This window comes from Megascapheus bottae, chromosome 2 (genome assembly GCF_031878675.1).
Source record: "Megascapheus bottae isolate mThoBot1 chromosome 2, mThoBot2.hap1, whole genome shotgun sequence".
Lineage (NCBI taxonomy): Eukaryota > Metazoa > Chordata > Mammalia > Rodentia > Geomyidae > Megascapheus > Megascapheus bottae.
In genome coordinates, this window is record NC_143510.1 from 46,229,591 (window position 1) to 46,254,839 (window position 25,249).

Consider the following 25,249-nt stretch of genomic DNA (forward strand, 5'->3'; position numbering starts at 1 on the left):
TCTGGACTCTCAAAAAATGCTAATGAGCCTGTGTTGTCTTGGATACTAAATGACATCCAAAGGTTTTACGTGTTAAAGGTTTGGTTTCCAGTTGATGGTAGCCACCAAGGCAGAAAGTCCAAGAGACTCTCTCTTCTCCAATTAACCAGCAAAAAGCCTGAACTGGAGCTATGCGTCAAGTGGCAGAGCATCAGATTTGACAAGAAAAAAAAAAGGGGGAAAGAAAAAGCTACGATATTAAAACAAAAACAAACAAAAAAAAAGGCTGGAAGTTTGGCCTAGTGGTAGAGTGCTTGCCTAGCATGCACGAAGATCCCAGTTCAATTCCTCAGTACCACATACATAGAAAAAAGCCAGAAGTGGTGCTGTGGATCAAGTGGTAGAGGTCTAGCCTTGAGAAAGCCCAAGGACAGTGCTCAGGCCCTGACTTCAAGCCCTTGGTACCACATACATAGAAAAAGCTGGAAGTAGTGCAGCGGCTCAAGTGGTAGAGCGCTATCCTTGAGAAAGCCCAAGGACAGTGCTCAGGCCAAGTTCAAGCCCCAGGACTGGCAAAAAATTAAAAAAATACCAGAACATGAGGTTTAACCGAATCAATGGACTCGCCCATTCATGGATTCTTTTGATGACACTACTGGGAAGAAGTGAAAAATAGAAAGTCAAGTCAGGTTGGAGGAAGTGTGTGACATCCCACTAGTACTAAAACTTTATTTCAACAACTGATTTTGAGATTGTTATATGTATATAGCTATCAGAGACTTACCAGTGGCTCCCACGACTAACCCTAACTTAGGGGACTGAGGATTGAGGGTCCACCTAGGCAGACTACTCTCTTCTCTCCAATTCACCAGCCAATTAATCCAAAAGTAGAGTTGTCGCTCAAGTGTCAGCGTGCCTACTGTGAGCTAAAAAGCCGGGCAAGAAGTGCCTATGGCTGGCTATTTCCCCACGCTCCTGTCCCCTCCCACCAATCTCTGCCTCACCACAGACCCGTAGCAATCAAGACACTGACCAACAACCAAATCCCATTTGTTCTTGTGGCAAAATACAGTAACAAAAAAAAAAGCAATGGAAACCAAACTGTAGAGTATTATTGCAAAACTTATCTGAAATGGCCTCCTCAGTTTAATTAGAACAAAGCTCAAAGTAACTTTTGACCATTTGGTTTTATCTTATCCAAAGACGGGGGAAGTTCTGAGCAGGTACTCCCACAGCCCTCACAGACAACTTCACCAGAAATACATCTTCACATCCATGTGAACACTTTACACATGCTTCCTTCAGCAAGTGGAGCTGTAGCTCAAGTGGTGGAGCATTAGCTTTGAGCATGAAAAAGCTCAGGAACAAGGACCCAGGACTGAGTCCAAGCCCTAGGACAGATAGGTTTGTGCACATACTTACATTTATACACACACACACACGAAGCCTAACAAATCTTTTCTTCAATGCCATGAAACTGTGTCTTATAAAAATTAGTACTGGACTAGTATTTATGAAGACCAGTCTTCTTCCTGCATCTCTACTGAGTTTTTTTTTTTTTTTTGGGGGGGGGGGCAGTCCTGGGGCCTGCCCAATGCCCATTGCTCAGGGCCTGAGCAATGTCCTTGAGCAAACTATTACTTTATTGTGGTAATCAAACGCCTAGATATTTCCTGATTGATAGCAATAAACATCTACTATCTTAAAAGAACAAAAAAAAAGATATTTGCAACTACTTGGCTTTAATAAGCAAGTCTCATCTCTTTTCATTTACTTCTTCCAGGTTTTTACCTTATCCAACACAAAATGAGCTCCTTGAAAATTTGTCTGGAGTAAAAGAATATTATTTGTCTTGTTTTCCTTTCCCATCAGAAGTGGTTCCCAAGCCTCCCCAAAATAAGAAACAAATACAAATCAGGCATTCAATTTAGGCAAAAGCGTTACATTTTCATAACATTTTAACATTTAATAGAAACTATATACAATAACTTCTTACTATATTTTACATAGGATAGCCAAACAGGAATTTGCCTAAGTTAGAAGATGGTTTATGCCCAGTTCTGTGGGCTTCTCTCATAAAGCCGGGTACACTTGGGAAAGGGGTTCTAATGGCACAGTTACATGAAAGTGAAGGTAAGGAAAGGCTGAAGTACAGGCCTTTAGGTAAGAGATAACCAGATCCTAGAAGCCCCCAAAATCTCAAGGGCACCATTCATAAACACAGCACCACCGAGTCATCTACGTGCACTCCTGCTCATAACAGGAAACCCCATTATAAGGATCTCTCTTCCTGAAGATAGTCCCAAATGTTCATTCAACTCCAGACAAGCATTAATACCTCTTTCTTATGAAGAAATCTTTAACTTTTAAAATACTATTGGTCCATTCCCCCAAATCTGGTTTTCTTGTTTAGTTATTGAACTCTACAACCACTAGGAAAACAATGTGGCCTGGGTTGTCCTTGTTTAGTGAGAAGTGAATAGATACTTGTCTGAAGAATGGGAAATTCAATCCACCATGGCTCCCAGAACAAGCTGTCAAGTGGGTTCTGGTTTCCCATTTGCAGTAGCCAATCCACTTTGAGGCAGCGGCACACAAACTTTCTCAGAATTTCGAGATCCCTGGGATCTGCACCCATCTTTGGCCACTGGCATTTGGCCCTATTAAAAAACAAAGGCATTCTGTTAAAACTTCATTCACTGTGGCCTGAGGCATGAATCTAACTCATCAGTGCCCAGTTATAACCACAACAAGACCAAGACAGCAGAGACCCAACCATCCAGAATCAGAAGTCATTTCTGAAGCTCTCCTAGAAGGGATTGTTACTTCCGAATCAAATAGCCATTCTCCACTGAGGTTCCAGAACAGCCAACAAACCAGAGGAAGACAATCCTTTAGGCCTCTGCTTGAAACCAACAGCTATCACATGACTGCTGGTCTTCAGTGAGGGCCACTAGCATCCTGCCCTCTGAGTAGAGCAATCAACATTTACGGTGAACATGGTATTAAGTGACTCTTAACAGACTCTTGGATCTCCACATTTCATTGAAATAAGTCTATGTCCTATCCTAATTCTCCAGATGGGCCCACGTGTCTAATTAGATTGCTAAAGGAGGGAAGTCTAGCTGGGATCTGCACTTGCCAAGATATCCACAGGGCCTTCAGCAATTTCTTTGATTGAATGATCTTCAAGGGTGAGTGAAGGGTCAAAAAGCAAAGGCGATGGAGGACATTGCATACCATCACCCACGACATCCAAGTCCTAGAAAAGAAAGGGGAAAGCCTGTCATTAGCAACATGAAGACAACCAATAAGCTCATTATTCAACAACCACGGGCCTCTCATTCCCTCCGTTACCCTAGCCTATCAAAGCATTCAACAAATGACAAGATCCAAAAGTGCCAAGAATAGTTCCTAGACTAATTATAAAAGACAATGAGGACGGGAGTAGTGGCTCACACCTGTAATCCTAGCTCCTCAGAGGCTGAAATTGAGGATCAAGGTTCAAAGCCAGCTGGGGCACAAAAGGACCTGAGACTCTTATCTCCAATTAACTTCTAGAAAACTGGGAAGTGGGGCTTGGCTCAAGGGTAGGTGGTAGCCTTGAGCTGAAGAGCGTCCAGGCCAAGTTCAAGCCCCAAGACCCACCAAAAAAAAAAGACAATGAGTTAAAGAACATTGAATATTTTTAATACCAAGGAGCTGTCCACTTACAACTGGCTAAAACAGTAAATTCTGTTACATATTTTACTGTTACATACTTTTTAACCACAATAAACTTTTTTTTGAGAAAAAAAATAATCCTTCTGAGGCTAATTGTAGGCAACATATAAGTTTACTTATGATGAATCTATTAAGGATATTTAATGTAACTGAAGTGTTGATTTCATTACATGAAACCGAAATGAGATTGTTCAACCAATATCCAAGCAACAAAAGCTAATGAGTAAAAAAGAGTGGGGGGTGGCGGGGGACCAAAACCCTCTAAAGTTCCTATGAATAGTTAGGATATATTGTTTTGGGTTTTTATTTTTTCCCCTAGAATAAATCTCTGGTTCTTAAACATAACATTTCAATTGCTCTATCTAAGGGGAGAAGATAATATACATTCATTCTAGATTATGTTTCTTCCCAACGAATGGGCCGTTCTCACTGCAACAATGAACAGCCGACAGACCAAAGAAAGGAATTACTCTTGGCTCCTGTTTGAAACCAGTAGCTACAACAAGCATTGGTCTTGATTCAGGGCCTAAGACTTTGCAAAAGCTGGAGCAACACAACCTAATTTTCACAGCACTGATAAGGGTAGTGTTAAACTTGCCTTATCAAAAAATGTTTTGTATTTGTGTTTTGGGGTTTTTTTGTTTAGGAATCGAATTTACGTCTTCATGTGTGCTAGGCAAGCACTCTACGACTAGCCAAACTCCCATTCCTCAAAAAATGTTTTTGATTCTCTTGTGCAAAGTCTACTTCATCAAAACTATTTCTAACAATCTAGCTTCATGAGCTTAGTCTATGCTTTCAAATAAGTATACAATGTGTAGTCCTGATTAAAGCTTGAAATAAAGGTAATCAGAAACGTATATTGGTGGCACATGCCTGTGAACCTAACTACAAGGAGATGAGACCCAGAGGACTTAAAAGTCCAAAGCCAACAGAAACAGAAATGTCCTTTAAACTCCATCTCCAAAATAACAACAACAAAGGCTGGTGGCATGGTACAAGTAGTACAGTGTAAGTCAAGCAAACAAGCTGAGCAAGCAACAGGCCTATACTTACAAATCCTAATACTAGCAAAAAAAAAAAAAATTTAAAACAGGCTGGGCCGGGAGTTTGGCCTAGTGGTTAAAGTGCTTGCCTAGCATGCATGAAGACCTGGGTTCGATTCCTCGGTACCACATACATAGAAAAAAGCCGGAAGTGGTGCTGAGGCTCAAGTGGTAGAGCTCCAGCCTTGAGAAAGTCCAAGGACAGTGCTCAGGCCCTGAGCTCAAGCCCAGGACTGGCAAAAAAAAAAAAAAAAAAAAAAAAATTAAAACAGGCTGCAGTGGTACATACTTATTATAATCTAAGCACTTGGAATAAAATACACAATTCTGTCAATTTTTTTAAGGAGTCAGTAAAGATCAGGTGTGGTGGTACACACCTGTAATCCTAGCTACTGAGGAGGTAAAGGCAAAAGTCGAAGGCCAGCTCAGGCACAATTAGTGACATTACAAGATAGGATTAGGATAGGATTTTCTCCCCAAAGAGAAAAAAAAAAGACCAGTGAAAATGCCTATTACAGCCTAGTGATAGTGGTTCACACCTGTAATCCTAGCTACTAAATAAGTCAAGATCTAAGGATCATGGTTCAAAGCCAATCCAAGCAGTTAACCAACAAAAAGCCAAAAGTGAAGCTGTGGCTCAAGTGGCAGAGTGTTAGTTTTGAGCATAGAAGCTCAGAGACAGCACCCAGGCCAAGTTCAAGACCCCAGACAAGAACAAGCTATTATAATAAATTTAAAAACTTAAACTAATTACAATACAATGACAGAATCCATGTTTTGTTCTCATCTCAAAAAACCACACTCCTAGAGAATGAAAAATCAAATAGCTATAATAACTACTGCTAAAAAACAGGCAAATAAGATCCAGAATAAAAGCTACTTTAGTATCTGATACTTGGATCTTCCCACAAGTACCAGCAGTTAGCATTGACAAATCACAGAAATGATAACAGAGATAGTGTTAATTTAAATTCACTTACTTCAGGTGTTATTTCTCTAACAAAACTTTATGCTAGTAGGGGCCGGGAATTTGGCCTAGTGGTAGAGTGCTTGCCTAGCATACATGAACACCCGAGTTCGATTCCATGGTACCACATATTTAGAAAAGCCAGAACTGGTGTTGTGGTTTAAATGGTAGAGCATTAATCTTGAGGGAAGTCCAAGGATAGTGCTCAGGCTCTGAGTTCAGTCCCCAGGACTGGCAAAAATAAAAAAGACCTCTTTATGCTAGTATTTCCAGAATTTTATGGGAAGATAAAAACTAAATTGGACTTTGTTTCAATACTTTCTGGAGAATTTTTACCCTCAAAGATTTAAGAACAAAATTATACTTTTTTTTTTGGTCAGTTGTGGGAATTGAACTGAGCAGCCTTGATGCTGTCCTTGAGCTCTTCAGCTCAAGGTTAGCACACTGCCACTTTGGGTCACAATACTACTTCCAGTTATCTAATAGTTAATGGAAATAGGAGTCTTACAGACTTTCTTGCCCAAACTGGCTTTGAACTCTGGTTCTTAGATCTCAGCCTCCTGAGTTCAGGTATGAGCCACGGGCAGGCTTACTCTTTTTTTTTTTTTTTGTCAGTCATGGGGCTTGAAATCAGTGCCTGGGGTGCTGTCTTCCTGAGCCCTTTTTCAAGGCTAGTGCTCTACTACTTTGAGCCACAGTACCAAGTGCAGTTTTCTGGTAGCCTATTGGAGGTAAGAGTTCTATGGGCTTTCCCTGGGAGGGGTGGCTCCAAGCTCCACCCTTAGAGCTCAGCCTTCTGAATTAGGATTCTGGCTAGGATTACAGATGTGAACCAGAAGCACATAACCAGGGTATTCTACTAAGTAAAATTTTAAAACAGTATATTCATGAAATAGTAAACAAAAGCAGAACTTTTAGTCTTTTTTTCTTTTTGCCAGTACTGGGGCTTGCAGGGCCTGGGCACTGTCCCTGGACACATTTTGCTCAAGGCTAGTGCTCTATCTCTTGAGCCACAGCACCACTTCCAGCTTTTTCTGTATGTGGTACCAAGGAATGGAACCCAAAGCTTCATGCATGCTAGATGAGCATTCTACTACTAGGCTAAGCTCCCAGCCCCCCAAAACAGAACTTTTAAGAGGCTCAAAACAAACCTACTTCTCATATATTCTTTGAAAAACCCATACAAGTAGGACTTATCTGAGACAATGGGAATTTTCAATTTTTTTTTGTCCTGTTGTGGGATTTGAACTCTGGGGCTGGGCACTGTCACTGAGCTCTTTACCTCAAGGCTAGTGCTCTGCTCCTTGCTACTTCTACTTTTCTGGCAGTTGACTGAGATGAGTCTCATGGACTTTTAGTGCCGGGGTGGGCTTTGAACTGCTATCCTCAGATGTCAGCTTCCTGAGTAGCTAGGATTATAGGCGGGAACTACCATGCCCAATTACTCTTTAAATATTTTAAGGGATAAGTTTGTTTAGTCAGTTCACAAAAGAAAATGTAATATATCAAAACTGTAACAGTGCGTGGTCAAATTTAAAGTCCTTTTTTGTGGGGACACAATCTGCAAAAGCTTCACTACAGGCCAACACACAAGTTTGGATACCAAAAGTTAACTTCTATACAACTTCAAATTTTTTTAAAAATTCACTTCTAAATACACACAAAAGGAAATGGAGGATTGAAATATGTTCACGTTAAAACCTTGCACATAAATGTCCCTAATAGTATATCCCTTTAAATGCCCAAAATGGAAAGTTTTATTCATAGGAAAGATCCAGAAGCCCCAGGCAGATCAGGATGGATGCTCAGCTCACCTGAAACACAGATGATCTGCACAAGCTGATCAAGTTGCCACGTTAGAGTTCTCATTTTATAAAATGGCAAATTTTTATTTTAATAAACCAAATACGTTTTATCTGTTGAACTTTCATTGAAACAAGGTGTAGAAACAAGTCATACTGCAGAAATGTAAACCAGGATCTATGCCCTATACTGCACTAAGTCTACTAAAACTGCAAATATTTAAGGACAAAAAACAAAGTCTGATAAGACAAAAGTTAGATATGATAGTTATACTTAAAATGAAAAACTCACACCAGTAATCTTAGCTACTCAAGAGGATGAGATCTGAGGATCAAGGTTCAAAGCCAGTCCAGGAACAAAAGGACCCGAGACTTGTGGGTGGTTTTTTGTTGTTGTTTGTTTTTTGCCAGTCCTGGGCTTGAGCTCAGGGCCTGAGCACTGTCCTTGGACTTTCTCAAGGCTAGAGCTCCACCACTTGAGCCTCAGCACCACTTCCAGCTTCTTTCTATGCATGTGGTACCAAGGAATTGAACCCAGGTCTTCCTGCATACTAGGCAACCACTATACCACTAGGCCAAACTCCCCGCCCAACCAGAGACTCTTATCTCCAACTAACCTCTAGAAAATAGGAAGTGGGGCTGGGCTCAAGGGTAGGGCAGTAGCCTGGAGCTGAAGAGCTCAGGGACAGCCCTCAGGCAGAGTTCAATCCCCATGACCCACAAAAAAAAAAAAAGAAAAGAAAAACTTGCCAGGCGTGCTAGTTTGTGCCTATAACTCTAGCCAGCCCTGGCACTAAAGAATGTGAGACTTATGTCCAATTAACCACTAGAAAACAGAAAGTGGGGCTGTGGCTCAAGTGGTAGGGAGGTAGGCAGTGCCAGGGCCCAAGAATTCAAGCCCCATAACCCACCAAAAAAAAAAGAAAAACTCTTAAGAGTTGTTTAAAATTATAACTTTCAACTCTTGTCAATATGAAAAATGAACAGGCATATGATGTAAAAATCAATGTTAATAAAAAAAAAATGAACAGGCTAGGCCAAACTAGCTGTAAAGACATGTATCTAGTAAAAACCAGTATCTAGAATGTATTAACTCAGTAACAAAATATCAACTAAAAAGTGGAAACATCCTGGGTAGCAAATTTATAGATAAGAAAGTACACCCATAGTTGACAGGAAAGGGCCAAGTAAGACATAACTGTTACTAGGTATTGAGTTTCTTTTGGAGGTGATGAAACATTCTAAAAGTAGATAAGTGATGATGGTTGTAAATTGTTGAATACTGTATGCTAAATTTTAAAAATAGTATTGAAGTTTATAGTGTGTTTCCAGCTAAGTTTAGAACATGTGAATTTGTATCAGAAACAAAGTAAAAAATGAGGCCAGGCATGGTAGCTACACAGTAAAATACTGTCAGGACATTTAACACAAGACAGTGTGTCAAAGAAGAAAAAAAAAATAAGTGAGAACAGAGTCTAAAGGAATACGCTAACAAATAAAGCAATACATTATCACTCCAAAAATTCCTATCAATTCTGAACACAGACAACTAAAACTACTCTAACCATTAATAAACAGGGGCTTGGCTCAATCAGAGCAGAGCTTCTCTAACTTACATCACTGAATTCCAGTGGTAAATTCTCAGTGGGCTGAAGCTCAGCAGCACTCAAGTACAGATCCATGGGGCCGGCTTCCAGATCGTGTGACACGGACAGTACCTGTTGGGGCTTATACATCTGAGGAGGCAACTGGAAATGCAGGGGACAGCAGGGATCCTCAGAGAGGCTTACAGGAACTGGCTTGTTGCAAGGCACCTCCTCAGATCCCTGGCAGCATTTGAAGAGAACCTGATTTGTGTCCTGACAAATATCTGTAGAAAAACTGTCAAGGGAAATAAAAACAGGATCTATTGGAGGTACAAAATACAATAGAACTGTCCATCATGTTAACCTCAAAGTATGAATTATAGAGATCATTAAAACTACATCTGATGTGGAAAACCAAATGTAGTCATCAGTTCTTAAAATTACCCTTCAAAATGAGTGTCATTCCCTACTTTTAATTCTAGCTCTATCAGCAACTTAAAACCAGTCCTCAACCAGTAATTTGGAGGTACAATGTAGTTTCTACTGTTAAGTAGCCTTATTTAAAAAAAAAAAAAAAAAAAAAAACTTATACTTTGTTTCTAGTAAGATGATACATTCTTTTAAAGGACTACAATACTCAGGTAAAAAGACAGGCACTAGGGGGCAGGAATCATGGTCTAAAGGCAAGCTCACAGGAGTTCTATTCCTCAGTTATCACATGCACAGAAAAGGCCAGAAGTGGTTCTGTGGCTCAATTGGTAGAGCACTAGGTTTTAGAAAGCCCAAGGACAGAGTCCAGACCCAGGACTGTTTAAAAAAAAAAAAAAAAGGTATGCACTAGATATCATCCTGATAGGAAAATAAAAGATTCTCTAGGCTTGTCTGTCTTAGGAGGGCAAAAATATAGGATATAGGTATGATCCCAAAGAAAACAAAAAGATAATTTCACTTATAAAAGCCCTGGAAAGGGCCGGGAGTTTGGCCTAGTGGTAGAGTGCTTGCCTAGCATGCATCAAGACCGGGGCTCGATTCCTCGGTACCACATACGTAGAAAAAAAAAAGCTGGAAGTGGTGCTGAGGCTCAAGTGGTAGAGCTCTAGCCTTGAGCAAGTCCAAGGACAGTGCTTGAGCTCAAGCTTAAGACTGGCAAAAAAAAAAAAAAAATGCCCTGGAAAGCTGCACTCTGGAAGTACTCAAGAGATTGATAACAACTTTTGCTAAGAGCAGACACAAAAAAGCACTACTTCAAAGTTGGCAAAGAAGTCCTACAGAATAACTCAAAATTGAAATAATTATAGACAATGTAACTTCAAGCTACCTTACAAAATATCATTTTTTGTAGTCCTGAGGGGCTTTAATTTGGTTTGCGGATACTGTCCCCAAGCTTTTGTATTCAGGGCTAACACTCCACCACTCGAGCCACAACTCCACTTCCAAATTTCACAGGACTTTCCTGCAGAAGTCCAGGCTAGTTTCAAGCTCAAATCTCAGCCTCCTGAGTCGCTACAATTATAGATATGAGCTACTGGTGCCTCAATGACAAAATACATTTTATTCAAATGTAACACTTTTTAAGATGATAAATGATTTCCCTTACATTAATAAGAAACATTTTAGAGTTAAACTTTTTTTGGTTTTGGCCAGTCCTGGGCCTTGAACTCAGGGCCTCAGCACTGTCCTTGGACTAGAATGCTACCACTTGAGCCACAGTACTATTTCTGGCTTTTTTTCTGTATGTGGTACCGAGGAATCGAACCTAAGTATTGGTACATGCTAGGGAAACACTCTACCACTAGGCCAAATTCCCAGCCCAAAGTTGAACATATTCTTAACCAGTCAATATAACCTTCCTTTAAATTTTCAACTCAGCAAAATTTTTCAAAAACTAATACATACTGGGGGGAGGGAAATGGGAAACAAGACATGAGAAAGGGTATCAATGTTTGTGAAGTAATGTACCTTCTATCTGGTGAATATAACCCTTCTATTAATTACAATAAAAAAATATGAAAAAAATGCATACTATCTTTTTATACCAAGTAAATCTTAAATAAGCCTACTGGGAAACTGCTTAACTCTTAAAAAGCAGAGTTTCACAAATGCAACATTACTGACCTGTGAGCTTCTTTTAAAATGTATATAAAATGTTTCCCAACATCCTTTAGCCTTTTATCCAGCAGCCATTAGGAAAACTTTACTTCCCAATTCTAAGTTACAAACAACCAAAACTTTTCCAAACATTGTCAAATGGTGAACCCAAAATCCCCAAGTGAGAACCGCTACTCTCAATCAACACTAGACAGTATAAAGTAAATATTCACTTAACCACTCTAATGGGAACAGAATTGTACTCTCTAACAATATCTAATGTGTCTTAAGAAGCCTGGGGGGGGGGGTGAACAAATGCTGCAGTGGTACTCACTAGTTACTATGTTGAAAATGATCTGACAACATGTGGGTAGGAATGGGTGGGAATGCTGGGAAAGAGGGAGAGAAGGGACAACTTTACAAAAAGAAATGTACTCTACCTGACTTACATAACTGTACACCCCTCTGTATATCAACTTAATATAGAACATATAAGAAAGTCAGGCCTGTTTTCAGATGGGTGGGGGGAGTACTAAAGTACTCAGGGTCACACAAACTTAAGTCATACTTCAAACTTTCATCTACTAATTAAATTTCTCAGTGAAATATTTTTCAATGAATTCAAAGGACTTTCATAACGGTCTCTTATTTAATACTGTATTAACCTGACAAACTTTGACCCCATCTTCTTCCACCCCCTTTCCTTTCAGATAGGGACAACAGTGATAAAAATGGAATGGTTGACCTACAACTAGAGTGTGGTCCTTCACTTTCAATCCAGTCATCAATGGCTGTCGCATCTTTCTCTGGGGTACAGACTTAAGGAAGGGTAAGTGACTTAGCAAACTATGGAGTGAAAAAGGAACAGAAAAAGAAAAAAACACTTCCCCTTTTAAATACATTTCACCTTCAAATTTGCTGTTAAAAACATTGACAGTCTAATAAAGTAACTTATATGAAATGTCTAAAACAGTATCTATCTGTACACTAGCTTTTCCTGCATCAAATCCTAGCTCAACTAAAAACCACCCAGTAAATACAAAGGAACAATGGTAGAGTGCTTGCCTAGCATGCACAAAGACCCAGGTTCGAATCCTTGGTACCACATACATAGAAAAGGCTGGAAGTGGTGCTGTGGCTCAAGTGGCAGAGCTCTAGTCTTGAGAAAGCCTTCAAGCCCTGAGTTCAAGCCCCAGGACTGGCAAAAAAAAAAAAAAAAAAGATTCAACAGGACTGGGAATGCAGCATTGGTAGGGTGTCTAGCATGCATGAAGCCCTGAGTTCGATTCTTCAGTACCACATTAAACAGAAAAGGCCAGTAGTGCTGTGGCTCAAGTGAGAGTGCTAGCCTTGAGCAAAAAAAGCTCGGGGACAATGCCTAAGCCCTGAGTTCAAGCTCCTGGGCACAGGGACACACATTTGGGAGGGGGGGGACGGAGGGGATGGGGGGGACAGGGACAGACAGACACACATGCACGCAATTCAACAAATAATACAAACAGTTCTGTAGCCCAGTGGTAAATATACAGACCTATAGCAATATCAAGACATTACAATGGTTCAAATTATTTAAAAGGGGGGTGGTAAAATTTCATTCTTATGAAGAGTTCGCTTCACATATGAATGAAGTTTAATTTTTTGGTAATAAAAGTGATAGCATTATTTAACTCAAATGAACAAAGCTAATGAGAAATCTGGGGATAATGACTACATAGTTATTTTGGAATCCCAGTATTAAGACCACAAATCAGGAAGTGGTATTGTGGCTCAAGTGACAGAGCACTAGCCTTAAGCTAAAGAGCTCAGGGACAGTGCCCAGGCCCAATGTTCAAGTCCCACAACCGACCTCCCCACTAAAAAAAGAAAAAAATACAAATCAAGTATTATCCCATATTTATTACGACTCTATTATTAGTTTCCTTTTCAGGTTTTGAACTCAGGCTCTTCTACATTCCCCTAGCACACTCTACCACTTGAGCCACACTTCCAGTCCAGCTTCTAGTTTTGCTGGTTAACTTGGAGATAGGAGTCTCCCAAACTTTTATACGTAAGCTGAATTCCAATCTGACCTCCAAATCTCAGCCTGAGTATTGGGTTTACAGGCGTAACTGTTTCTTTCTAATGAATTAACCATTTCATTTCCAAAGTTTTGAAATGGCCAACAGACCAAGAAAGCCATTTCTTTAGGCTCCTGCTTGAAACCAACAGCTTCAGCAAACTGCTGGCCTTGATTCAGGGCCAAAGGAAACAAAGACTTTCAATTAACTCAACTGGCAAATTCCCACTAGCCCTCTTCTAACTAGCAAAACAGTGCCCATCAGGCAATTTAAAAAGATACGGGTGAGGCAGTGTCTGGTCATTGGAAGAGACTGATTAGAGCAACGAACGTCATCCACAAAGGCCAAGCACCTCTGACTGGAACGAGTAGTGTGAGCCTAAAATGGAGAAAACAGATAAACTGACCAACGAATCCACAAAAGAACATTCATCGTATATTATGAGAATACTTACCTACGAAACACAGGAATAAATTCGTAAGTTTCATAACTTTACTTTCTCTTGTTATACAAGGAGATTAGGAGAGCCAACTTCCTTCTTGGCTACCACGATGTAAGTTGTGTGTCCCACTATTGATGGAGAACTGAAACTTCACAAACTGAGCTGTTAATGAGATTGCCAGCACCAGGTGGCTCACACCTACAATCCTAGCTACGCAGGAGGTTGAGATTTGAGGATCAAGGCTCAAGGCCAGCCAGAGTACAAAAAGTCTGTGAGATTCTTATCTTCAAATAACCAGAGAAACCAGAAGTGACTCTGTGTCTCAAAGTGGCAGAGGGCTAACCTTGAGCTGAAGAGCTTAGGACAGCGCCTAGGCCCAGAGTTTAAGCCTCACAACTTGAGGCGAGAAAAATGAGATACTGCCACACGACAAACAGATAAGAATAACCTGACTCTTCTTCGTATCAACCTTATATCCACACACTCAATTATTTCTATTCTTCTGGCTATCTCCTCTCATTTTCACATTCACTCCTCAGGTCTCATGATAGAGCCAAAGATAGTCTCAAAACTCATGACCTTCCTGCTTGATCTCCCAAATGCTGGAATTAGACATAGGAAACTATTCCCTACTTCTCCCACCTTTTTGGTACTAGGAATGAACACACAGCCTCCCACATGATAGGCAAGAACTTTACTATTTGAGCCATGCATGCCCCCACCCCTCTTAAGATTTTGCTAAGTCTTGATAACTTTGCTAAGGCAGACCTTAAACTCTTGATCCTCCCAAGTACGCCCATTAATTTTCCCTTCCCTCATTTATGGTGTTTGAATTCTTTACCTTGTGCTTGCTAGGCAGATGATACCACAAGGCCTTTTCTTTATGTTCATGTCCTTTATTCCTTAGTTGTTTGTTCAATAGTGGTGTGTTTCCTGAGACCAGCCTCAGTCTAGGAATCTCTTTTCTATGCCTCCTACATGGCTGGGATTACAGGCACACATTTCTCCTCCCAGTTTATTGTTTGTCCTTCAACCTCTATCTCCCCAAACGGTATTCATTTCCCAAGCTGAATCTTCTCATTTTGTTTCTCCTTTGGCCAGTCCTGGGGCTAGAACTCAGGACCTGAGCACTGTCCTTGGACTTTCCTCGGGCTAGGGCTCTACTATTTGAGCCACACCACCACTTCCAGCTTTTTCTATGTATGTGGTACCGAGGAATTGAATCTAGGTCTTCATGCATACTAGGCAAACACTCTACCACCAGGCCAAACTCCCAGCCCCAAGGGTCTTCCCATTTTAAAAACATGACAGGTGGCTAACACCTGTAATCCTAGCAACTCAGGGAACTGAGATCTGAGGATCACAGTATGAAGCTAGCCCAGAAAGGAAAGTCTGTGATCTCCAACTAACTACCAGAAAACTGGAAATGGTGCTGGGGCTCAAAGTGATACAGTGCTACCTTTTGAGCTGTGCACACACATGTTTAGCCAATAAGTGACAGGGAAACTAGAATCCAGTCTCCAGACCTCTAGTGAAGTGCTTTCACTACAAATCTAGTTGTAACTCCGATTTCACAGCCAGAAATGGATAGTGTTTAGAGGTAAATAAATGACCTGCTGGGCAGCACCATCAGTGGCCAGCATTCTGCGCTCCTTCAGCTGCCTATGTAGCAGGGCTTCCACTCCATAGCGTTGACGGTATCGCCGAAGACATTTTAATCGCTTTAAGTTTTCTCGTTCTTTGGCCAAAAGTCCCTCTGGGCCAGTCAGGAGACTACTACCTAGAGTTACAAGAGTCACAAGTGAATCCAACCACCCATCCAGATGCTTTGGAAATAAGCAGGAAGTGTTGAGCCATAAAATGGGTATACTCAATTACAGAACACTTGCCTAGAGCGTCATGTTCCACTTTGCGATTATGTAAATACCGGCGCTTCTTCTCTTTGAGCAGATGCTGAAGTCGTTTAAACTGATCAATGTACAAAGACTGCAAACGAATTAGCTTCTCACGCATAATCAGAGCCACTTCTTCTGCTGTGTAGACACCAGCATGTCTGGAAAACATAAAGTGTTCAACAACGCATAAGAAAAAAAAAATAACAGGACCAGGAGTTTGGCCTAGTGATGTACAAAGACCCACATTTAATTCCTTGGTACCACATACACAGAAAAACCCAGAAGTTTTGAGAAAGGCCTTGAGAAAGCCTAAGGACAGTGCACAGGCCTAGTTCAAGCCCTAGAACTGGCAAAAAAAAAACAAAAAACTTTAAAGTAAAAAAGGGTACAAGTCAGAATAAGTTTATTAACTTACATAGTAGCCAGTGTTGACACAATCACCTTATTAAACAGGAGCACCTACCTACACAAAGCATTTTACTACACAAGGGGCACTGGTAGATCATGTCTTAGCTCCTCAGGGGGCTGAGATCTGAGGCTGGAAGTTCAAAACCAGGCCTGGCAGTCAAATCTGTGATTTTTTTTTTCCTTTGGTCTGTTGTAGGGCTTGAACTCTGGGCCTGGGCACAGTCCCTGAGCTCTTCAGCTCAAGACTACCACCTTACCCCTGGTGCCACAGTGCCACTTCTGGTTCTTGGGTAGTTATTAGAGATAAGAGTCTCATGGACTTCAGTGCCCAGGCTGGCTTTGAACTGCGATCCTCAGATCTCAGCCTCCTGAGTAGCTAGGATTATACCTCACATGGCAAATATGAGATTCTTTACCAGTTTTTTAAAAAGCCAGGAGTGAAGGTGTGGTACAGTGCCAGTTGTGAGTGGAAAAAGCTAAATGGAAGAGCATGGTGCAAGATCAAGACCCAGCACAAGTGGCAGCACAAAACAAAAGATGGCTTGGGTACAGCTCAGAGGAGAAAACACTTCTTTAGCACATGCAAGGTAATCATAAGCACCAAAAAGAAACAAAACTTTCAAAAGGGTATGGTTATGATGTAGCTCAGAGTACCTTCCTAGCACATTCAAGCACTAGCACTGAGGGAGTGAGGGGGGCTCAATATCAGTTTTTCTTAAAAAGTCTGGTGTGCTGGTCTATAAGCCTATAAGCCTAGGCTAAATATGGACTTCAAGACGGGTACACAGGACTGACACTGAGGAAAGGGAAAGAGGGAAGAAGGAAAGAAAAAAATCTCCAAGAAACATTACTAAAATATGATCTCACAAAACAGGATATGTCATTTTTCCCAGTTATTTGCAATGTTTTTATTTAGTTTACTGCTAGTACCAGGGATCAAACCCAAAGCCTTGTGTTCTTATTTGGCTATACTTTAGCTAATCCTTCAACCCAGCAGTTTTCTGATTAATTAAAGATGGAACCGTACAGACTTTTCTGCTTCTCTGCCCCCAGTGGCTTCCTCAGGTGGTTTTAGCCACCTGAGCGGCTAGGATTACAAGCCAAAGTCACTGGTACCAGGCTGCACCATGTTTAAGCATAATATAAATGAAGGACTGAAGATGTGAAACATGTTATTTTTTAGACAGTGAGACTGTCTCTATTCTGCATTTTTACTTCATTTAATAACTTACTGTGGAATAATCACTGTGTCAAGACAGCTTAAGATTTTAATTAAGGGTTTAGAGGCCTGGCTCAGATGGTAGAGCACCAGTCAATGAGGCAAAGCATCAGGTACCAAGTTTGAGCCAGGCATCAGTGGTACACAGCTATAATCCTAGCTACTCAGTAGATCTGAGGGTTATGGTTCAAAGCCAGACTGGACAGGAAAATCTGTGAGACTCTTTGGAAGTGGAGCTGTGCCTCAAGTGTTAAGTGCTAGCCTTAAAGAGATCAGGCTCAGAAACAGCACCCAGGTCCTGAAATGTACACTTTACTAACTTTTATAAATAACTGTAACCGGTCTGTATACCATCTTTGTAACAATAAAAAAAAAATTAATTAAAAAAAATACTCCTCCTTTTCAGACATTAGTGGCTCACTTGTAGTCCTATTTCCTCAAGAGATTGAGACCTAAAGATCATGGTTCAAAGCGAGCCAAGGCAGGAAAGTCCGTAAGACTCCTCTCAATTAACCACCAAAACAGCCAGAAGTGGAGTTGTGGCTCAAAGGTAAAGTGCTACTCTTAAGCAAAAAAAAAAAAGCACAGAAATAGTACCCAGGCCCTGGGTTCAAGCCCCAGGACCAGAGGGAAAAATGACAAAATGAAAAAAAGAAAATAGAGCACTTACCTATAATGTGTAAGGCCCAAGTACAAGTCTTAATACTACCTTTCCCAATAAAAGGCAAAAAGGAGTTGTAGCTCATCTAATAAGCACGAAGCCCTATGTTCAAACCCAAATGCCACCCAAATCATGCATAATAAAGGAATCCATTAATTCGCTCTAGAAATCTATTATCCCTCACTCTCTACAGTTCATGACCTGAACTGACAAAAGAAAGTGGACAAAAATAAGCAGGCAAAAGAAAAAATTACACCAAACCATGAGACCTAAGAGACTTTGGAATAGTACCAACATTTTAATGTTTCCATACCTCCTAAGATGATCACACACAAGCTAAATAAAGGGTAAAACCTAAGTAAGATATACTTAGATTCCTGAGTTTCTAAGTCAGTTTTTCCTTCTTAGGCACAAAAATCAAGGCTAACTGTTTAACACTTTCCTTTAAAAAAAAAAAAAAAATTGGTCAGGAGTTTGGCTAGTGGTGAAGTGCTAACCTAGCATGCCCAAAGACCAGGGTTCAATTCCTCAGTACCACATACACAGAAAAAGCTAGAAGTGGTGCTATGGCTCAGGCGGCATACCATTAGCCTTGAGAAAGCCCATCAGGCCCTGAGTTCAAGCCCCAGGACTGGCAAAAAAAAAAAAAGAAAACCTCCAACATAAATATGGAATTTTGCAATAAGCACTTAAGTACAATCACCTCTTTATTCCTGAGGGTTAGAATTGTTATTATTACACATGTATTTTCTTTTCATTAATGGTCTGAACTTTTTTCTTCCCACCTCCCACATCCATGTTCAAAGTTCTATTTTCTCCTCTACACTGATAGATATGATTCAATGCTTAGTCATTTTTCCAAGTTACAAGGCTTCCAGAAAAGAATCAAACCTTGCAGTGAAGCAAGATGATAAACTATGATATTGAACCCACTTAGGTAATTATCAACTATTAGCAACATGCCACACTCTATTCTACATTCTAACTACAGTTAATATTCAAAAGCCTTATGTGGAGCTACAACTTACTTTAGGGGATCTTCTTGATCACTGTCTATGCTATCAGCTTCACTGTCAGGGTCACCTCTCCATGTCTGATCCACAGTAATGGGTTCCTGGTCCCCATCACTCCAGCTGTCTTCATCTGAGGCAAGGAAGGGAGAGCGGCCATTAAGACTTCCCACCTCTTTTAACTCCACAACACAAAACTAAATTACTTAAGAGATCAATCCAAAACCTTAAAATTTGAAGGGGGAGAGGGACTTTATCAAAGGAAAAGGTCAACAATTCAGAAAAATAAATCTAAGCAAACTACTTCAAACTCAGAAGATTTATGAACATGGCAATTCCAGAATTGTGACCAAGTTCTTGATGAATTAGCAGTAACATTACCACATGGTCAAAGCACAGTGCTGAACCAAAATTAAGTTTTCTCAGGAAATTAAATTTCCTTTAGGAAAGAAAATCCTTACCCAGTATTCGGTTGGCTTCACTTCGGCTACTTTCTGGAGTCTGAGAACCTAACTCTGTCTTAGCATATGAGCTCAGTTGACACAAAAGTGTCTCACCCACTGGTCCAGGGTTGGTCTTCTTCATTTGAGCGTGAAGTGCTAGGGCATTCCTACGGGCATGCTCAGCACAGAAGGACACCCTAAGAAAACAAAATATTCGTATTTTATAGGTCCCTATGGAAAGGGTTTGGTAATTTTTCATAACCACTGATTTTTAGAACATTTTCAAAAAATTAAAATTACTATTATATTCACACCCAAAAAGGCCAGTGAGTCAGAGGTTAACTGGCCCCAGATCATTCCTTTGGTTTTGTTGTTGTTGTTTTTTAATGTCTGTTACTGAAATTTAAATTTCAGGTATCACAAATGCAGTCCTCTTACGAAAATACTACACTCCAGCCAGCATTTGATGTTATTAATGGAAATCAACCTTAACCAATGTTATTGCCATCAAATTTTCACTGCAAAATGTTGACACACTCTCACAAATCAACTACATAATCTATTTTTCAAAACTTATCTTGGAAGGAACATTTTATTTTTTTATATTTTTTATCGTAATTAATAAAAGGGTTACATGATATTTTCCAGATAGAAGGTGCATTAATTCACATATATTGATACCCTTTCACATGTCTTGGTCCCCATTACCCTCCCCTCCACCCCCCGGAACATTTTATTTATTTTTGCCAGTCCTGGGGCTTAAACTCAAGGCCTGCGAACTGACCTTGAGCTTTCTTGAGCCACAGCACCACTTCTGGCCTTTTCTGCCTTGTTATGTGGTACCAAGGAATCAAAGCCAGGGCTTTGTGCTTGCTAGGCAAGCATTCTACTACCACTAGATCACTCTTGGCCCTGGAAGATAATATTTTATATCAATTAAGTATTGGTGGGTAGATGTACAAAGGTTTTAAAAGATACAAAATTATCCAGCAAAGTCATGCCTCTCCATGGATAACCATATAAGATGAAAGCTATGAAGTCCCTTCCAAAAGAATACACAAGTATCGGGGCCGGGAGTTTGGCCTAATGATAGAGTGCTTGCCTAGCATGCACCAAGACACAGGTTCAATTCCTGGGTACCACATACATAGAAAAAAAGCCAGAAGTGGTGCTGTGGCTCAAGTGGTAGAGCTCTAGCCTTGAGAAATAAACCCAAGGACAGTGCTCAGGCCCTGAGTCTAAGCCCAGGACTGGAAAAAAAAAAAAAAAAAAAGAATACACAAGTATCAAATTCAGCATATTTTCAGCAGTAGAGTTTGAACTCAATGTTCCACTTGAGCCACACTCCCAGCAATTTTTTTATGTGTATACTGGAGTTAGAACTAAGGACCTGGACACTCCCTTACCACTTTTGCTCCTGGCTAGCACTTACCACTTGAGCCACAGGTCCACTTCCTGCTTTTCGGTGGTTAACTAGAAATAAGAGTATTACAGACTTCCCTACAGAGTCAGGCTTTAAACCAGGACCCTCAGATCTCAGACTCTTTAGTAGCTAGAGTTATAGGCATGAGCCTATTATAACTTTTGCATTTTATTTAATAGGGGTATATGGACAGCCAAGAGCCAAGTATCCCAACATTAAGAGAGCTGGAGCCTGTTGCAGTGGCTCATGCTTGTAATCCTAGCTACTCAGGAGGCTGAGATCTGAGGATCTCAGTTCAAAGCCAGTCTGTGCATTAAAGTCCATGAGACGCTTATCTCCAATTAACCACTAGAAAACCAGAAGTGGGGCTGTGGCTCAAAGGGATAGGGTAGAGTGGTAGCCTTGAGCTGAAGAGCTCAGGAAAGTGCCCCATCCAGAGTACAAGCTCCACCACTGACTAAATAAGCAAATAAAAAATTTAGAGCTAGGAGTGGTGCAGACCTTAATCCCAGCTGAGGATGGAAGGACTATGAGTTTCAGCTGAGCCTGAGCTCCATAACAAACAAGGCTCTACTCCCCAGAACACTGATGGGAGGAGGGTGGGGGGGCACAAAAATCAGTAATCATCAATTTCTCTTCATTTTACAGAAAAGGGAAAAACACAAAGAAACGACTAAATGACTCCAACTCAGCTATCATTTTATCACCATTCTAACGTTTGGGGCTCACCCCACATCAGACTATATTTCACAATCCCAATATTACGAACATAAAACTGAGAGTAGCTATACACAGGGTCACATATATCTCCTCTCTCATCTTAAGACTCATTAAAGGCTTTTTTTTTGGGGGGGGGAGGGCATAACTTGTACTATGCCACTGAAGTGCTGTGTTCAATCCCCAGCATTAACCAATAAATTTTTTTAAAAACTTAAAACACGAACTAAACAGATAAAACAGGCATATATACCCATCTTTCTTCTCTGGCTTTGGAGCAGCACTGGGACATCTTTTTCCATTCTTCGTCGATATGTAACTACACTGTTTAAAAGGCGCATTCTTGTCTTCAAGGATATGTTTAATGCAAAATTCCTGGCCTTCCAGACGAGGTTGAGAGCATGGGCGATGAGTGAATGAACAAGTCAGGGGCTCCTGAGACCTGGGCACTGGGGTGATCCTTCCCCGATTGGTTGGTAAGACGTGAATTCGAATCCTGTTCATACCAAAACCTGTAGGGTCACAGGAAAGATCAAAATGCCCTTTTTATCCTTCCTGAACACTCCTACCGTACCATATCCGCGTTAAAAGGCAGCACAAGGCCTCGCAGGACCGGGATCCCCAAGTCCCCACCGCCCTCCGGTCTCTCCAGCTTGGTGTCTAATGTGCCCCCCCTACCCCGACACACACACCGGTTCTCCCTCCAGGCCGGGGCCTCCACGACCCCAGCCACGCTGCCCGCCGTCTGCGGGAACCGCAGGCAGCGGCACGCCGGCACCACGAGGTCCGCCGCACCCGGCTCCGCCCCGGGCCCCAGTGCCCCGCCCAGGGCCGCCCCGCCCCGCTCCGCGCCCCAGGCGCCGCCTTTGTCCCAGCGCTCTTCAAAGCTCGCGGCTGAGTCCTACCCGCCCTTTCCAAGCGCCATTTTGTCCGCGGACTCCAGGCACCAGAGAACCTCGCTTCCGAGAAGCTACAGGGAAGGCAAATGACTCCGAAGCTGTTAGGAGTCAAGGTAGCCTCCTTAATCGAACAGAAAGAGCGAATAGCAAGGCTAACCGCGAAGGCAAACAGAAGGCAGAGCGCCATCTTACCTCCGCAGCCGTCCTGCGCCACGCCGCTCGCCCTCGTCTGGCAGCGCCGCCAGCCGCTCCAAACTCAGTCCTGCGCTTCTCCACGCCCCCACTTGCTGATTGGCTGTTGCTCCTACGACGGTCTCGCTCCCCATTGGTCGAAGGTGGCTACCCATCATCTCGCAGAGGGTGGGACACTAAAGACAGCTGCAGCTTGGAGTGGTTAGATGAACTGTCTGTCATGAAAACTCCGCCCTGGGAGTGTAGGCCCGCGAGAAAGGCGGCTGCAGAAGAATCGCCCTCTGGATAATTTTCCACCTTATTTCTTGGCTCGTGTTCAGCTTTTGGTTCCTCTGCCCTGTGCAGAAAATCGGACACAACGAGGCCGGTGGGTCACTATACATTTGACCCTTATTGTTTATATATCAAAAGGCTTTAGTTTTGTGAGCAGTTCAATACATTTACTTATCATTTATTAGTATTAAGAACTCGAACATGTTGGTGTTTACCACGAGTCTGGGGAAATCACAGATACTATTTAGTTGGTACTTATTATTTTAGGGGCAGTTCTAAGTATTAGAGGGTAATAGCTCATTTTCCGAGTAACGATCGAGACGTAGAATAGAACCCATAACTAGGAAATGGTAGACAGGCAAATTTGAACCTAGCCCTTATCCTTTATTTTTTTACTGCTTGAGAATAAGGAAACATGGGCTCTGGTGTAAACCTTGCTTTTTTCAAAATACTGTGCAGTGGTTCTCTAAAATTATCTGACTCCATGCCAGATAATACAGGTATTAATAGAAATAACAGGCAGTAGCAATTTTTATCATTTACGAAATGTTTTCAATGAAATAACAGTCATCACTGCCTCTGATAGAAATGGTCCAGCACTTTCTAGATATTTCTTTGCACCCTAACCTTCCTTACCTACTCACTGCATTTCATGTTGTGTCCTTGACCAAAGAACAGGTGAACAAGATCACAGTTTTCAGAATCCATAGTCCTCAAGGGGGGAAAAAGGCTATTTGGGGACCAAAAATGATTAAAACAAATATTTCAGAAGGATACTGTTTCCAGAAACTAAGGCAGTCCTAGAAAAGGCCTTAGCCTGAAATTCATTCATTTAATAAATATTTATTGCGCACCTAAAGTGCCTGGCATTGGAGATACAGGAGAAAACAAGAAAGATTACCCTGCTCTCTTGGAGTGAACATTCTAAAAGAGTTTGGGATTTGGAGTGCAATACAAACACAATATCAGTAGCAACAATGATAATATACATACATAAACAAATCAACCCTCAGAAGGGGTACAAAGATATTTAGTTACAAACATAGTATAATAAAACTAGCTGAAAACAGTAACATTACTGGAAATTTGAGAATCAGAATCTGCAACCTAGTGTGGAAATATTAAAAAGGAGTGTTAAAGCTACTAAGCAAGAGACACCGGAGAGGGATTCAATGAAAAACTTTTTTCCCCTAATTAGAGGAACAATCCTTCTAAATTTAAGACAAACAAAAAATTATTTAGAAGTTTTTCCAGCTGGGTTCCAGTGATTCATACCTGTAATCCTAGATACTCAGAAGGTTGAAATCTGAGGATTGCAGTTTGAAGTAAGTCCGGTTAGGAAAGTCCCTGAGATTCTTATCAACAGTTAGCCAAAAAAGTCTGAAGTGGAGCTGTGCTTCAAGTGGTAGAGCACGAGCCTTGTGCAAAAAATTTGAGGATAGTGCTCCAGCCCTTAATTCAAGCCCCAGACGGGTCAAGAAGTATTACTTTAGTGTAGGGAGGCAGAGCTAAGATTTTGGAAAGTCTAGCCTAAACCCTTCCTTTCAGCCCAAAGGCTGTACTTTCTTTCCTTCTATTGTGACTTAACTGGCCTTCATCCTCTTGGAGGGAAAATCCTCCATTTGTGTACTAGATCCCATTTTATATACTCAGTGATATTACTCCACCTCTCTTAGTCTCTTGTCTTTCGCATCCACATATGTACATGCTACTTCTGACACTTTAAAAATAGCAAAAAGAGGGCCAGGAGTTTGGCCTAGTTGTAGAGTGCTTGCCTAGCATGCATGAAGACCTGGGTTTGATTCCTCGGTACCACATACATAGAAAAGGCCGGAAGTGGTGCTAAGGCTCAAGTGGTAGAGCTCTAGCCTTGAGAAAAGTCCAAGGGCAGTGCTCACGCCCTGAGCTTAAGCCCAGGACTGGCAAAAAAACAAACAAACAACAACAACAACAACAAAAAACCACCAAGGGGCCGGGAGTTTGGCCTAGTGGTTAAAGTGCTTGCCTAGCATGCACAAAGACCCGGGTTCGATTCCTAGGTACCACATACATAGACAAAAGCTGGAAATGGTGCTGAGGCTCAAGTGGTAGAGTGCTAGCCTTGAGAAAGTCCAAGGTCAGTGCTCAGGCCCTGAGCCCAAGCCCAGGACTGGCAAAAAAAAAAAAAAAAACCACCAAAAAGATTGCTACTGTCCCATTTCCTTATTTTTTTTCTTTTTCACAAGTAGGGGAGGGAAGGGCAAGATCTTCTTACATTTGAGAATCAAACTTGTCTCAAACTAATCCTATTCAGCTCCCCACCCTCTTCTAGAATTGCAAGTCTAACACAAGTTCTCATTACCTTCAGACTCACAAGCCTCCAAAGCCACTCTCATCTCTTACCTAAATTGAGATCCTTCTTTCCCTTGATTACAATGTT

The 25,249-nt window shown here is 41.4% G+C and overlaps 1 protein-coding gene and 3 non-coding genes across 6 annotated transcripts; all 4 read right to left on the reverse strand.

The window, feature by feature from the left end:
- Positions 1 to 1,924: 1,924 nt before the first annotated feature.
- Positions 1,925 to 22,663, reverse strand: Kansl2 (KAT8 regulatory NSL complex subunit 2). 3 transcript variants are annotated; one of them, XM_090324989.1, is made up of 10 exons: positions 22,558 to 22,663; positions 21,720 to 21,978; positions 19,345 to 19,523; positions 18,902 to 19,016; positions 15,580 to 15,743; positions 15,304 to 15,470; positions 13,530 to 13,626; positions 9,134 to 9,387; positions 3,122 to 3,241; positions 1,925 to 2,639 (listed from the first exon to the last, which is right to left on the reverse strand). In XM_090324989.1, the coding sequence occupies exons 2-10, from the start codon at positions 21,968 to 21,970 to the stop codon at positions 2,517 to 2,519; spliced, it is 1,470 nt and encodes a 489-aa protein (XP_090181115.1). In that variant the 5' UTR covers positions 21,971 to 21,978; positions 22,558 to 22,663; the 3' UTR covers positions 1,925 to 2,516. The 3 variants fall into 3 exon arrangements, with proteins under 3 accessions (XP_090181115.1, XP_090181124.1, XP_090181133.1); XM_090324998.1 differs by lacking the exon at positions 22,558 to 22,663 and adding an exon at positions 20,111 to 20,238 and having other exon boundaries at positions 21,720 to 21,807; XM_090325007.1 differs by lacking the exons at positions 18,902 to 19,016; positions 21,720 to 21,978; positions 22,558 to 22,663 and having other exon boundaries at positions 19,345 to 19,434.
- Positions 2,797 to 2,933, reverse strand: LOC150066770 (small nucleolar RNA SNORA2/SNORA34 family). Its single transcript, XR_016534655.1, has one exon. It is a non-coding gene; the product is annotated as a small nucleolar RNA SNORA2/SNORA34 family (small nucleolar RNA).
- LOC150066771 (small nucleolar RNA SNORA2/SNORA34 family) lies at positions 4,099 to 4,231 on the reverse strand. The gene has a single exon (XR_016534656.1). It is a non-coding gene; the product is annotated as a small nucleolar RNA SNORA2/SNORA34 family (small nucleolar RNA).
- On the reverse strand, positions 13,298 to 13,433 carry LOC150066772 (small nucleolar RNA SNORA2/SNORA34 family). The gene has a single exon (XR_016534654.1). It is a non-coding gene; the product is annotated as a small nucleolar RNA SNORA2/SNORA34 family (small nucleolar RNA).
- Positions 22,664 to 25,249: the final 2,586 nt, after the last annotated feature.